The following is a 16,712-nucleotide window of genomic DNA, read 5'->3' on the forward strand; positions in this document are numbered from 1 at the left end:
CGGAAGGTATGTAAAATCTTTGGGATGAATAAAAATTTTTTAAGCAAATAAAAAGCCTGATGGGCAGGTAAATGTTTTAAAATATTTGTCATTCTATTGAATTTGACAAGGAATTCATCTCTAAAATGAAATTTTGCATTTTCTCCTCCAATGGGTGAACCTAGATGGGTAAAGCTAGCTTTGTTTACTGTGATAAAATTTTTAGGAGGGCAGTCTGATTCACATCTCCTTGAGCATCTCAGCCTTCTTATCCTAAGTTGCTAAATTTCGTCATACACTCGGAGATTTGGATACTATCGACCCACATCACACGATAGCATTAGATCTATGGAAAAAAACGCCCCAAACGGCTGACATCCCAATTCTATAAGACAAAGAGACTGGAATTTGCCACTGATACAGCATTGCGTCGATTACTTACACTTCAAAGCTGTTCAAAGAAAATCTCCATCTCTTTTTCTCCACCCAAGCTCAACCCCATGCATACTCGATGTCCATAGTTTAATGATTTAATGAAACATATTGACGATTCAATTTAAACACATGCATATATAATTATAATCTTTACAAATGTACAACAAAAGAAATAATAAAAAAAATTTCAGTAATGCTTTGTCTATATCTTAATTATTTTTGCAAATATTATAATTTTATATGAATGGGTTTAAATTTAATCAATCTGTTTGATTAAATTATCACAACACTGTAGGATGGGATGGGTTTTTATTTAATCATCAACATGTTACATTAAATAATCACAACACAATTAAGTTATGTAGTTGTTTATTTTTATATTTAAAATTTTTTAAAAAAAATATTATATATTAAAAATAATTGTTAATATATACAGTAATAATGATTTGTTGTAACACATTTCCATAATGTAAAAAAACATTCTTATATAGTTAAATTTCTATAATTATTGTAAAAAACATTTTGATATAATTTTTTAAAATAAAATAATAAGTTTTTAAATTTTAATGTAGACTAACGTCAAAGTTATGAATTGAATCAGTAGCGCCCCCCCCCCCCATAATTTCTGAAAAATTTCTTTTCTTTTCTTATTGCTAATAATTTTATTTAAAAAAAGGTTTCAATTTATAAATAAAATTATATACGATATGAATGAAATATATTTGAAAAAACAAATCAGAATTTTTAATGACAACATGGTTTAAAAATATATATTAAAAATAATATGTAAAATATTAAATAACAATAAAAATATATTGTAAATTTATAATTTTTAAATAAAAGAAAAATCATTTAATTGGTAAATATAATGAGAAAATAAAGGTGATCGCTAATATGTTTGGGATTAAAATTATAAACCTAGAGTAGTTTCTAGATCAATTGCTTAAATGTTGATGCATCTACGATTGATAATTTTTATAAAATAAATATTTTTATTCCCATTATTGATACATTTTTATTTGAATTAAAGGAAAGATTTATTAGTCACAATTTTATTTTAAACAGCTTTTATTTTCTTTTGCCGGTTGAGTCTGAATACACTTTCTCAGAGTTTTATTTTGATGAATTATTAGGATCGTATGATAAGTTACTTTGTGATGTCGAATTTTGGTATAAAAATTTTGACAGAATAAAGTACTCTTTGGGACCAAAATATGCTTTGGAGGCCTTTTCCATAGGTAAATGCACTTTAGATTCCCTGCCTAATATCAAAACATTGCTTTTTATTTTAGCTACCTTATTAACACCTGCACTAATGAAAGGTCTTTTTCAACTTTGAAAAGGCTAAAAACCAATTTAAGAAATAGCACCGATGAAAGCCGTTTAAATGGATTCGCAATATTAAATATATATAAGGAGATTATTCTAGATAAAAATTTGATTCTAGATGAATTAGTCAAATCTCAGAGAAAAGTAGACCTCTCTTTATAAATTCAAATCATAAAATTGCTATATTATTATAATATGTCCTTAGTCATAAAATTTTTAAATTCAAAACGTAATTATAATGAATTCTTAGTCATAATATTTATATATTATACTATTTTTAATAAAAATATCGCATTTAAGAATTAGTGATCTGCATCGGGCCTAATTTTTCAAGCCCGGCCCTGCCCGAAATTATTTTAAAAAAGTCCGAATTTTTTTTAAAAAAGTTTTGTCGGCCGAACCCGAATTTATTTAAATATTGAAATTCATTTTTATAAATAAAATCAAATATTTTTATTTTACATAAAAAATTTAACATAAAATTGATATATTTTAAAAAAATTCCAAGGCTCTACGCAACCCGGCCCGATTTTTTTTAAAAAAAATATTATGCCCGACCCAGTCCGAACTTTTTTTTAAAAAATATTAGGCCCGACCCAGCCCGAACCCGATTTTCTTACTTTTGTAGATCTCTAATAAGAATTTTTTATGTTTTGTTAATATACTCATTTGTATTAATTATAATTGTTTAGATTTTTTTAAATACCGTACAAGAATTACTTACATTTTATTGTGATTTATTTTTTTTAAATATAGTTATTTAGAATAAATTTTTAATCTAATCTGTATAAAATTTCTACAATTTGAAATTTATTTTATTGTATATTATTACATAGAATAAGATATATTAAGTGATCATAAAAAATGGGAAATTTGGGGGGCGATTTTATTCTTCTTTCTCTGAATGGATTGAATTAATTTACATGAGACTAAACATTGATAAAATTTTCAGAATAATGTTTTCAGTCGTATTAATCATAAATTTGGCCAAAATTTTGTTACTAAATTTTTTTTTCATGTAGGCAGGCTACTATTGTTGTTAGACACTAATAATGCACAATGGCAAGTTTTTAAGGGGTTTGGGGGCGAAGGCCCCAGAATTTTTTTAACCCCCCCCCCCCCATGGATCAATCCTGGCTATGCTACTGAATCGAATATAGTTTTTATGTTTTGGACACAAGTTTAAGTGGTGGGAAAATGAGAATTTTAAAAAAAAAAATTTTAAGATTTTTACAATAACTTTTTTTAAAATATACATTATAAATTTTTTTCAATTTAAAATATTAATTCCAATATTTTAATTTTACTTTAAGATATCTAAAGATTGGAACTCAGGTTATGAAATATGAGTAATTTCTTAATAAACATGAATTGAAAATTCAAATTTAGTGATTTCACTTCATTCTTTAGATTTATTTATGATCAATTCGAGACACCTTAAAAAAAACCATTATTTATTTATCCTATATAAATAAAATATATGTACAAATCAATTAAAAATTCATCCATTTAAAGGAATACATCAAATTCCATCTTCAATGAATTTTGTGGTGTGAGAATAAAAATTTGAAAAATTGTATGTAAAATAACTGCTCAAAATACTCGTAACAATATCAATAACTTCTATTCGGTTTGATTTAAGAGAAATCGATTGGTTTTGATTTTTAATAACTCCGAAAAAATTTCTGATCGTATTATATTGTGGCGAATAGGGTGGTAAAAATATGATATTTGGATAATTTTCACTAATTTTTGCTCGATGAATAGGAGCATTATCCATTATTAGCAATTAATTTGATGGTAAAATATAATTTATCGAGGTATGTTTTGAATTTTATGGCAGTGAAAGCCCCATCTATAATTGTAAAATTTTTCGATCCACTTATTCCTATTATGTATAAAACTGATATATTTTTTTCTTTGGAAGGAGTAACAGATGGCCTTTTTCCAAAGGGTGCCCACCTATAGTGCGAAATTATATGGGTATTAAACCCTCTTTCGTCTAGGAAGAAGCATTTTCAAAAGAAATATTTTTCATCTTGTCACAATATTCCTTTCGAGTTTGAATTATATCTGAAGCATTTCTCCTATCGGGTTCTTTTCCAACCCTTTTCCGGCTCCAACTCAATAATTTAATACATTTTGATATAGCTGACTCGCCCAACTTTATGGCGGTAATGTTCTATTATGTTTTTAATGGTGTAGCCGTTATTATTAGTAAACAATTCTGCTATATTCGATTGAAGTTCTGTGTTGTCTTTCTTCTTCCGACTTCGTTGTTTTATTATGTAATCAGATAAAGGGTCGTCCTAATAATACTCGCCGAAAAATATGATAAAATACGAAATAATCAATTTTTTGTATATACCAGGTCGAATATAATTTTAAAAAATCCAAATTTTTTTTTTAAATATCCGGGCCGAGCCTAAAATTTTTGAACCAGGGCCAGGTCGGGCCGTAAAAAATTTTTGAAAAAAATCAGGGCCGGGACGAAAATTCTTTAATCTGGGCTGGGCCGTACAAATGGTACCTCTGCAGATAGAAATATTAATAGTTGTTAACAATTAATGAATAAATAAAATAATTATCTAAAAGAATGATTAAAAAAGGGACAATAAAAATAAAATACTAAATATATATTAAATACAGATGAGGAGTGCTAGAAAATTCACCCGCCCGCTCATAGTTTTGATTATTATTTGCCTTTCTTATATAAAATTCAAATATTGGTTAAGATATTCTAAATATTCAGATACCTGCTAAATATTTTATTATTTGAGAATACAGTATTCAATCAAAAAATGTAAATAAGAACTTATTTGATCAATAAAATGTGGAATAAGATAATGAAGTATCAAATTTGTTTTGGATAAAATGTTAATTTAAATCAGCTAAATTCGAGCCATTTAGCAACACTAATTATTTAGCCTAAAGTAACATGCAAAATTGAACTCGATATCATTTGAATATTCACGAATCAAATTGGAAGTATATAGTAAAAAATAATTGTTTTGTCAATTAAAATAACTATTTTAAAATATTCGTCCTCTAATCGACTCAAGTTGGAAGTTTAAAGTAAAAAATGTAAAAAACAAATATCTTTAATAATAACTAATTTAAAATATTCGTCCTCTAGGCGAATCAAGTCTATATAACTATTCGTCCTCTAGTCGGCTCCTTTATATAATTCGTATTCATGTCTCAAGTTAGAAGTCTAAAAAGCAGGACAAATATCTTAAATAATAATAATAACTAATTTGATATATTAGTCCTCTATTCGACTTAATTTGACGACTCAAGTTCATAGAACTATTCGTCCTCTAATCGACTCAAGTATATAATTCGTATTCACGACTCAAATTGGAAGTATTAAGTAAAAAATAATTGTTTTGTCTATTAATAATAAAAAATAATATGAAATATTCGTCCTCTAGTCCACTCATGTTCACGCCTCGAGTCGACTTGAGTTCACGACCCAAGTTCATAACTCAAGTCAGTTGATTAGTCAGTTTTCGACTCAGTCGATTAACAACACTAGTCGTCGATATATACTATTAAAAGAATTAATTTCTAAAAAAATAAAGAGCAAAGTAGCAAAGTTATTTTATGACAGTAGCTATTAGCTATAAGTTGTGGTATTTTTTTGGAAAATAGGGGCAGCGCAGTTTTTTTTGAAATTTATATGCAGAGGTTGCGCGCTACTCTAAATAAAATATTGTCAAAATTAATCATGTTAAAAAGTAATGGACAATGAATGCAAAATATAAATAAATAAAATAATTTAACTTTAGAGTTATAACCGGGTTACCGCCTTGTTGGGAGCTGAATCTAACTAGAAAGGTACCTGAGGGACATGATTGTAGTAAAAGTTTAGCCTTTTCTCGATTCATATCCCCTATAAACCTTAAAAACATAAAAATAAATTTATCAAAAAGAAAACCTTAAAAAACGTTTTATTTTCGATAATTTTTCTCGTATATATCCCCCCCCCCACCACCCCCATAAAAATAAATTTAAGAAGATAAGTATATAGCAATTTTTTTTTAAAGTTTGGAAGTTAAGAAAAATCTCCATACGTAAAAAAAATTGCAATGGATATTGTTAAATAATTCATCCTTGTTTAAAAATTTATAAAAATATTCCACGTTAAATTTGTGGTTTAATAAAAAGAATGAAATATTTTAAATCAGGAATTCGAAGAGTTATGCATAATGGTTAAGGTATGGTTGGATAAACGTCGACTGTTAAAATTTATAGTGGTGTTTCGGTTACGTCTCGATTTTCATTATAACGATTCATTTCCGTTTTGATTTTTTGAATGGTAATTACTATAAAAATCGAGTTGCAAAAAGTATTTGTCAAAGTATTTATTTGTCCAAAAAGTATTGGTAGAAATATTTATATTTAAATAATTGAAAATATTTGTAGGTATTTAGTATTTATAATTAAAATTAATTTTTTAGCCTGTTATGAAACCTTAACTAGTTACATACTTAAAAAGGTAACGTAGCGTTATATTTTGTAACGTGTTATATTATCCGTACATTATAAATCATTTATATAACGAATCTTTTTATTTAATATAAAAATAATTACACTGAAAAAAATACCAGAGAATAGAATATATTTAATAAAAATAAAATATATATCATATACTTGTACTAATTATTTTTTAAAAATTCGGGTTTCCCCATTTCGTTATATGGGATATGGTAGTTAACATTTTAATCTTTTTTTACTTAGTTAAGATGAGGTCCAGATTTATTTTGGAAATTCAACAAAGTTAACATTTTGATATGACAATGTTGTAAGCTTTCTTGTAATCATCATTCTCTAAAATGATCTGTTGGCAACTTGTGTAGCCACTAAGTTAAATGTAAGACAAGAAGAACCGTGACTGGAAAGGAGCCCAAGTCACTTAAATCACAATTGGTTAACACAGAAAAAACAGCTGTTGTGGAAACAAAATTGGGCTCGATTTGAATAACATACTATAATAGGTTTGTATGCACATTATTTTCATTTAGACTTCAGAGTATTTCTTAACTCAATAAATTCATCATTACAGGATTTCTATTTGTTTTAATTTATTTGATGTTGCCGATTTTTTTTACTTCCTTTATTTTTAAAGATAGGTATGGTATGATGTGTTCTCAAAAAATATATATTATATATATATAAATATTTAATTTATATCAATTATTTATAAAAAGCTAGTTTATAAGAATTCAATGTAATATTAAACAAAAAAATCTTGTTAGATACATCTAACTAAAACTTAAACATTTATTAAGGACAAGTTGTTTTGGTAATAGTTGTAGAAAGCAATGGCGTATGCAGCCCCCCCCCCCCTTACCCAAAGCAAAAATGCTGATGCCGGAAATATTTTTCAAAAATATTATTGTTTTATATTAAATTATATATTATAATAATCATTCCTATTTCTTATAAATTTATATATAATTATATTTATTTATCATATTCATCTACTAATTTATTCCATGAATTAATTTCTCAAATTTTCTTTGGCGTAATATGTATCTACAATTTTTAAATTTTTCGTCAAATAATTTAAATTTTTTTTAACTTTTAAATTATGGAAATTTTTTACATATATTGATGATATGATATAGAAGATAATTTTTTAAATATTTTATTTACTCCTATTAATTAAAATCCCTCCTCTAAAAATACAAATAATGGAACTACAAATGGAAGAATAATTGATGATATAGATAAAAGTCAAGATATCAGCAATAAATAATAAATTGTAACAATTATATTTTATGAATAAACCTATTTGTGAAGTGTTATTATAATATACATAATATTTTATTATTTTCACAATACAAAACTAGAGCACAATGATCATTTATACGATATAGCCAATTTTTTGATAAAGATAATATTAGCTTAGAAAAAAAGCGTAAACTTCTTAAATAATAGATTTATTTTACCCCTCAATCAATATCCAGAAACTATTTGTGCTAATAGAAAGTTAAAATTTCAAACCTGCTATTTTATCAGATGGTTGTGGTTTGCAAACTCTTTTCGAGATAATGGAGCATATTGCAAGATATGTCTTGTTTGGCCCTAAATATGCCGGAAGAAATTTAATTAAGTTTAACAATCTTGTTAAAACTCCATTAAACAGTTACAAAGATGCCGAAAAAATCTGCAACAACCATCAAAAAACAAATTATCATAAAATCTGTGGACTTGCCTTGACCAAGTTTTGAAAATATTTTAAATTTCACAAAGAGATGACTGGTAGTAAGGCAATATTATTATTAAATATATACCATGTCTTCCAAAAACACAGCTAATAAAACACATCTCTGTAAGTTTATTTTCACATAACTATATATATAACAAGATTTTTGTTTTGCCTAATATTTTTTATGAATAATTAATATAAAAAATATTTTTTTAAAGAAAACATCATAACCTTAAATATAACACAAATATAGATAATAAGTAAAATAATTCGGCCACGTCAAATAAATTAAAACAAACTAAAATTAATTTTAGTGGGAAAACAAAGTTTAAAGGATCAGCAAGGATAAATTAGATTTACAGATTGAGGAAATTTAAATAAAAAAGAAAATATACTAGTCAAATTAATACTTATGTCTTGATAATATGTGTTATAATTTGTATTGGGCATCTTAGAATTTTTATATTTGCGTAACAATTAGGTCAGGAATAGTTATAAGATATTGTAAAATTTAATATCTTCAAAATTAGACATGATTAAACATAAAATATATTTCTTGATTCATATATAGATCTTCCTTTAGGTATAAAAGATTTGTTCTAGCATATGTATTATTTAAAATATATTAAGCCAGTGATATATTATCTTTGTTTTTTTACAAAAGCAAACTATACCTTTGCTTATCTTTTATTATGCAAATAGCTCCTTGGTGTAACAGTGCGTTGGATGGCTGACTCTGGCATTCAGCTATTTTAGCCTGTCAAAGACTTACGTGCAGGCATACATATAATATAATCAACAAAGCCTTACTTCCTGTTTTTAAGGAGTATCACATCCAAAATAAAAATATAGCTATTTAGCCTGTCAAAGACTTACGTGCAGGCATACATATAATGTAATCAACAAAGCTTTACTTGCTGTTTTTAAGGAGTATCACATCCAAAATAAAAATATATCAGATAATGCAACAAATTTTTTAAAGGCTTTTCGGTATGCGTAACTTTTTTAATATATTTTTTAAAATATCTAGCACCCCGTTAATGGAGGAAAATAATAATTCAGACATTGAATGCATCTCAATACAAGATATAATGTCGTATTCTGAGCTAACTAATTATGATATAAATGACCTTGGCTACCTTCCTAGGCACCGAAGATGTTCTTGCCATAAATTAAATTTGGCAACACAGATGCAACATCCTTTTAAATGATGATTATAAGATAGCATATAACATTGCTATATCAAAATGCCAAAGTTTGTGGAATCTAAAAAATAAACTTGAAGAGATTAAATTCTCAACTTCCATATCCCGTATAATCAAGTGGGGTACTTTTTATAAATCTCTGGTTAAAATATTACCATTCTTAAATGAAGTGCCTATAAAATTTGATTTATTATGTGATAAATTAAAGTTGTGTAGATTCACATCACATGTAAATGATTTTATAAAAGAATATTGTAGTGTAATTTTAAATCAATCTTTTTTAGAAAATTACAACTTAAAAATTAGATTATGCAACCAGTGACTAAAGCTATTAATATACTTGGAGAAAAATACATGATATCTGGGTTATTATACACCACCAATAACACATATACTTATATTCCTAGAAGATGTGCAAATTTTGTCAACCTTTAAAGAATGTTATATTTGCTAGCATTAAAAAAAGGTAATTTAAATTAAATAATTATTTATATATTAATAATATAATGTTATCGGGTTAAAGATCTTTATGATAGTGAAAATATTATTGCTGCAATTCTTCATCCATTATTTAAAACTGACTGGCCTTGGATAAGGCAAGAAGAAAGTAATTAGAGCGGAAATATTAAACATGCCTGAGACAAGTGAATCATGCCCGAAACCCCTATCATTTGATGATATTAAATTTTTTGACCAAAAAAGACAAAATATTGTTGATAATGAAGGTACATAAAATTTCACATAATCCAATAATAATACATTATCTTTATATGATGATTATCCAAATTTAAAAAACCTTTAATTAAATATAATGTTGTCTTTACATCAAGTGCTCCTGTAAAACGTTCATTCAGCTAAAATTCCTTTTAATAGGAAAAATCTCTAACTCGGCTCAAAACAGTGTAGTTGTTGTAATTATATATATATTTTTAAATTTACTTGCTGAATAAAAAAATAATAATGAGCCAATCCTCCAGACGGTGCATATTTTAAGGAGGTACTTTAAGAAGCTTCTCGCTATAAGGGTTTGAATTATTTTATATAAGATATCACAAATTTTTTTAAAAACCCTAATAAACTTTTGTATTTATTTTCTCTCAAATTGTAAAGTTAATAATTTATAAGCCTTAATGTAACCATTATACATAAGGGTTCAAGTTCCTTGTATTAATTATTTTATTAAACCATGATTTGGCATTCAAGTTGAGATTATAATAATTTTTGGAAATTTGATTGTTGATATTCGGCGATTTACTATGACCAATCTATTTATAATTTTTTTAAAGTTTAAAAAAATATAAGTTTTTTTGATATTATGAATAGAAGGAAAGAAACATAAATTAAAGAATGAGGAGGTGCGTTTTTAAAATATTATTATAAAAAAATACCAAGAATATACTAGGGGAGATATGGATCGGGTGGTAAAGATTTCGCTATATCGTGATAAAATTTTTAATTGGCTTCAACGGAATTTAATATGTTACAAAACAAAGGAGAATGACTTACTCATATAGTGTGGGCAATATTTAAGATTTAGTAAAGGTCATTTTTTTGCCATCATGCGTCATGGCTGGGTTAGATCGCAAGGTACATGAGGTAAAAGGGAAAACATAAATTAAAAACAAGAAAAACACATTTTTATTATTGGATAAAATTGGCAATTTATAGGTAGTAATTCAATTACAAAAAAATCAAACAGAGTCAGTTACTGCCACAATTTGCGTGTGACTATTTCCAACCTTGTACATTGGATCCAATATTCCCTCTCCTTTATTTTGGTTAAAGATAGGCAAAAATATTCAATTTTTCTTATTTTATTTTGATTAAAAAATTTGTCAAGACGAGGCTATTATCTCATCCATTTTTAGTTGACAATAACCCCTTATCACTCAACCCCGGTGGTAATGGCCGACTTTATTTCGTTATAGCGTCTTTTCTATAAAAATTAAAAAAAATTGGAAACAAGTTTAATCAGTAGTTAAAGCTTATAAAATATATTAGAAATTTTGTAAAATTTAAAATGATTATTTTGTTTAAAATAAAAAACAAAACTACTCGTTTTTTTGGTAATGATAAAAAAACACTTCCTATTTCCCCAAAATTTAACCATAGATAACATGCATAAAAACATATTTTTAAATGTCTAGTCTTTAGAGAAAAAAGCTATATGCATTTACTTCTCACCTCGTTTGCCACCCATCCCTGGTCTTCCCTAAAAACCAAGAGAAGATGATCATACCCTCATTTGGCATTAGTTATGACTATTTAAAACAATGACTATAACTCGAAATTTTTAAAAAATTACTATCTAGCTAAAAGTTTATAAAAAATGGGCCTAAAACTCTCTATTAAAGTGTATGGTAAAAAAAAACTACCCAGTCGCCTTTACGAAAATCATGAAGATAACTATGTCTAGAGGTGTAAACAGGAGATTTCAACTGAACAAATAGTTACAGAAAAATTTAAATAACCAAGGGACTCATTAAAATTACTTCGATAGAGCTTTGATGCCTGCGTGGTGTGTTGTGAGTAGTTGATGAAGAACCATTTATAGGTAAGGTGTCTTTAGGCTTTTCTAAATAATTTTTAGCTATTTTCGACTCTTTATTAGGCAAATCTTGTACATATTTTTTTAGTCGCATCAAAATAACAATTATCTGAGATGATTAATTAGGTCAAAATATATTATTAAATAGAACATATTCTTGACTATAATAATTATTCTTTAGAAGATAACAACTAATATTTTGTAATTAATATTGATGTTGATGCTAGTATAAAATATTTAAAGAATAACGTATAAACTATGTTTTTGAAATCAGCATGAATACTTACTTATAGAAGCTAAAGAAAATTTAATCAGACTAGTATCTTTTGATAGAACAATCGATTTTTAATTTGATTTAAGATTTTGATAAATAAAGTAAAATTAACTAACCATCGAAAGCCCGTATCGGCACGACAGGCGGCTGAGATGTATGGGAATCGGCCATCAAATTGTTTTGAATTGGTTCTTCAATATTTAAATAAATATTATAATATACCCTACTTATATAAAAACATTTAAATTAATATTAAAATAATAATAACTTAGGCAAGAATAAGTGGAAGGCAATTTGGAGACTTTTCTTACCGCCAATAACCACAATGTCATAGCAGCGAAACCTAACTTAAAATTCGAAACTGTAGCAGCATCAGTGCCAAACATTTTGATATATTGGCAGGAGTGTCACTAGCCTTCACTATCTCAGGGGACTCAAAAATATTATTTAAAAATTACCTTTTTTTTAGCTAACTTACAAGAGGTATTAAAAAAATTAAATATTTTGCGGAAGCTCTTCGAATTTTTCAGGGGACTTAGCCCCTGAGCGCCCCCTCCCGCTATTGTATATTGGTTTGGTTAAAGAAGATAAAATTATAACGGTTTAAGTTCAGTTCAGGAAAAGAATTAAATTTTTTAAATGTTAAGATTTGGTCTAAAATTTTTTAATGAAGGTTCAGTAATTATTATCTTTATATATAAGGTATACATATGTAGCTCTATAAATAATTTTATCTTATTTTATGATATAAAAAAATTTCATTGTCAATTTTTATTTGTATAAAATATCACCCAATATATTATATCTTTTTCCAATCCTGTTTTCTCTGAGAATAGAATATACATCAATAATTAAAATACTCTCTCGTCCAAAACCCGAGTATCTGGGACAAACATGGATATTCCTGCTAATAGATAGTCCCGGCTAGGGTTTAAAAATGTATCCATTCGATGCCGTTAAAGAATTTATAGGGTACTTACTAATTGTTCTTGTTTTGCTGCATAGTGTGCCGAATTTTGACTTTTGTTATTTTCCTTCATTCTATAATGATTCAAAATGGTCCTCGGAGTTGGAATAATAATATTAACTTGAACTTAAGAAAAGAAATGTTTTGTCTATCATTATACATTCATCAAGTGCATTAATACAAGTTTGTATAAGATCAGTGAATGTTGCTTAAAATCGTGGAGGGGGGGGGGCTATGATTTATTAAATATATTATCAAAAAATATGATAAATATAAAATCGACTTTTTTTTATTGCAAACATAAATTTTCATTTCTTAGTTCTGGGCTGTATTTTTCTTTAAAAAGATTTCATTAGCCTATGATGATTTCTTTTCCATATTTTGATATATAGATCTGGAATCCATTCCGATATGGAAAGTCCATTAATATTTATGAACATTAAATTTGAGGAATTATTTACTCTTAAACTCGTTCGTTTATCCACCATAATCAAAATCATAAGAAGAAAGCCCTTTCTTTTCAAACTCAGCTATAGGATAAAGAATTCAAATAGTAAATATTTAAAAAAAAATTCATTAGTAATATCATCAACGATATATTGTCAAAGCTCATCATATTTATTTATTTCGCCAAATCGTGCATCTAGGTTTTTAGGCCAATTCCTTTTTGAATAAAGTATATATTAAAAAGAATTTCTAAAATAAATAATTTAATTAAAATTTATTAATTCTCGTTTTCAAGGCTATACATTAGAGAGGTCTTCATGATGCTTTCTAGAGAAATTATAAATTATTTTATTTTTAATCTTAATAGTTTTGGATTTATTTCAATGGTAGATTTTTTAATAAAAGTGGAATTTTTGAATCGAGCGACATCCGTAAATATTTGCCTACATACAACGTCTACATGAGTGAGAGGGTAGGAGCGACTTGCCTCCATTTTTTTGAAGTGAGGGGAGGGGGGGGGGTAGGTATTCAAAAGATTTGTAGATTAAAGATAAATGATATAAATTCATTAATAAATATTTATTTCTCATTCATTCACAGATGCCATTTTAGTCGTATTTGAAATTATAAAGACTCATGGCTAATATTTAGAATACGGTTAGTAACTGTTGAAGTGATCGATTTTGTTTTATGTCCTTAAGATATTTTAAGTAAAGTTTTAAAATTTATATTTTTTTTTGTTAAACGAATTAACATGATTTAATTATATCAAAATTAACTTTTACTTTTTGCTAAATGATCGATTAACTTAAACGATTTATAGCATAATATATAAGCAGAGAAAAATGCGATTATAGAGAAACAAACATTGTACAAACGTTATAAAAAATTTTTTTTGGTATGTAACTTTATTTTTATTCGTATTTACATAATTCAAAATAAAAGGATAAAACGATAAATTTATCCCTAGCTCATTTTTCCTTCAGTAACAACTCGGTGATTATTACCAACTGATGTATTACGGGTCTAAAAAATTAGAATTGTTTTGATGGTGGCTCATCATAAGATTTTAAAATTAATATCATGGGGTTGTTAGAGAATAATGGGTGACTAGATATCGCAGCCGAAGGGTACGGAAATTTTTTTGGGGGTAGGGGCAGATTTGGGAGGTTTTCGCCCTCAATAAATTTTCTGTCATGTAAACGCTGCCTACATAATATTTTATTATTGTCAACATGTTCCTAATGATTTATTTTCTTATATATTAGTCAATCAATAAACAATTGACAAAAGAATACCTAAGAACATAAAAAAATCGCAATTTATTATATCTTTCATAGTAAATTGATTTATCCTAACAACCTAAATATTTTAACATTTCAAATTCCTATTTAAACATTTAAAAGATTTTGATAAAATTAGGCTATTTCTTCCCTAGCGAAATCCTGACAGTCGAAAAAATTCCCTAAGCCTTTTGGATAGAGTATATTTTTTTCAGAATTAAACTATCCTTTAAGTTTAAACCTCGATCGAGTCTAAATAGTTTCCGCATAAAAATTTGGTTTACTCTTTTTAGAGTTGAATCAAAACATAATAAAAATGGAGCTATTTTCCACCAAAGCTAGTCGTTAGTTGATCTCATTCTATACTTAAATAAAGCAGAAGCGATGGCTACTTATAAAAATTTATATAAAAATTAAAAAATAAAAGTTTCTGCTTCTCTATCTATTTTCTATGTGGCTATAAAAAAATATGATAAAGATTTTTGACTATATAAAAATAATAATTTTTATAAAAATAATAAGGAAAAAAGGGATTCAAATTTAACACTTTTGGAAAAATATAATTTTTTGGCGGGAATGAGAGGATTAGACTTCCGAGGCCCTTCGCAATAAACAACTGTTACAACGCTGCCATTTTCTTAGTCTGATAATATTATTTGATATTGAGATCGAAATGGACATGCATAGAATGCAAGATTTGTCTTATAGTGGTATTTTCTTTATTTCAATCATGCATTTGAAGAGTGATGAATAAAAATTGTTACATATTTCAAAAGTCGTTATTTTTTCATGAATTAGTTTTATTAGTAATATATCTTACATAACATTATATAATAGCTTTAAAAAATAATGACTGGAGATAAATATACTAAAGAAAAAAAATATATTATGCATTCTTTTTAAATAACATTATTTAAAGTTTATAAAATAAAAAATTTACATGAACCTGTTTAAACTGGTTTTAACGGTTCAGTTAGCTTTTATAAATAGTATGGTTTGGGTTCATAAAAATATAGAATTATATAGGTTCAGTTATAGGGGTTCGGCTTGGTTTTATATCATTTTAAATTGTTAAGCATGGAGCTGTTATCTGAGATTTCGACAGGTCACCTGTTTTGAATATATTACTGCTAGGGCTGTATTGATCCACAAATTTTTCACCGATCCGATATTTATATTGATTCTACACCAGCTTTGAACCAAATGTAATTAAGAAATCAATAATTTTTATAAAAAAAATCGAATTATGCATTTAATTTAATTTTTTTATTCTACAATAATAAAAAAAGTTTACGGATATTGGGAGTATTAAATGAATTTTTCATTATTCCTCCTCATGAAATTAGAATTCCTCAGATAACGCATTTTTGCAAAATCATCTTTGCCTTTTGTAAAATATTTCCATAATTCAAATATCATATTTAAAAAATTCTTTTATTTAAAATACAAATAATAAAATTGGGTGTTCCTTTCTATTTTTATAAAAAACTTTTAAAATACTATAAATTATTTAAAAAATAAATAAAATTAAGTGGTGTTGTGTTTTTACATTGTTTAAAAAAAAAATTATTTAGAAAATATTATTAATGTAAAATAAATATACATAAAATAACAAAAAAAAGAAAAGTAAAAAGATCGGATCGGTTTTTACAGGCATCGACCCAAACGATATCTTCGGAAAACGCTAAATATCGGTGCCGATCTGGTATTTAATATCGGCACAGCCCTAATTATTACCAACAGTTTTTAAAAAATATATAATGCATAGACCCAATTGTATAGTGAAAACCCCCGGCCAGTCTATTTTTCTTATTTTTAAAAAATATTTTGGCGGGTAGGGAGATTAAATTATCTTAATTCAAATTCAAAAATTAATAATTTTTATTTAAAAATATCTCGGTTAAATGTCCCCTTATAATTCATAGTCAGTCAAAAATAAATGTTTTGTAGTGCTATAAAGTAACGTCGTTACCTCTAACAGGAACGCCATTTGTTACCTTCTACTAGAGGTAGCGAGTAACGGTAATG

The 16,712-nt window shown here is 26.5% G+C and overlaps 1 protein-coding gene across 4 annotated transcripts in view; it reads right to left on the bottom strand.

Moving 5' to 3' along the window:
• The window catches only part of LOC135922905 (protein vav-1-like), a 112,872-nt gene that overhangs the window by 16,143 nt on the left and 80,017 nt on the right, over positions 1–16,712 (bottom strand). For all 4 annotated transcript variants that reach the window (XM_065457421.1, XM_065457422.1, XM_065457423.1 and 1 more), the window contains 4 exons: positions 12,104–12,178; positions 11,658–11,782; positions 10,351–10,430; positions 5,530–5,646 (listed from right to left, as the gene is read on the bottom strand). In XM_065457421.1, coding sequence (XP_065313493.1) covers positions 5,530–5,646; positions 10,351–10,430; positions 11,658–11,782; positions 12,104–12,178 — 397 coding nt within the window. The remainder of the gene's footprint in view (positions 1–5,529; positions 5,647–10,350; positions 10,431–11,657; positions 11,783–12,103; positions 12,179–16,712) is intronic.

The sequence above is a fragment of the Gordionus sp. m RMFG-2023 genome, chromosome 1 (assembly GCF_954871325.1).
Source record: "Gordionus sp. m RMFG-2023 chromosome 1, tfGorSpeb1-WG-v2, whole genome shotgun sequence".
NCBI lineage: Eukaryota > Metazoa > Nematomorpha > Gordioida > Chordodea > Parachordodidae > Gordionus > Gordionus sp. m RMFG-2023.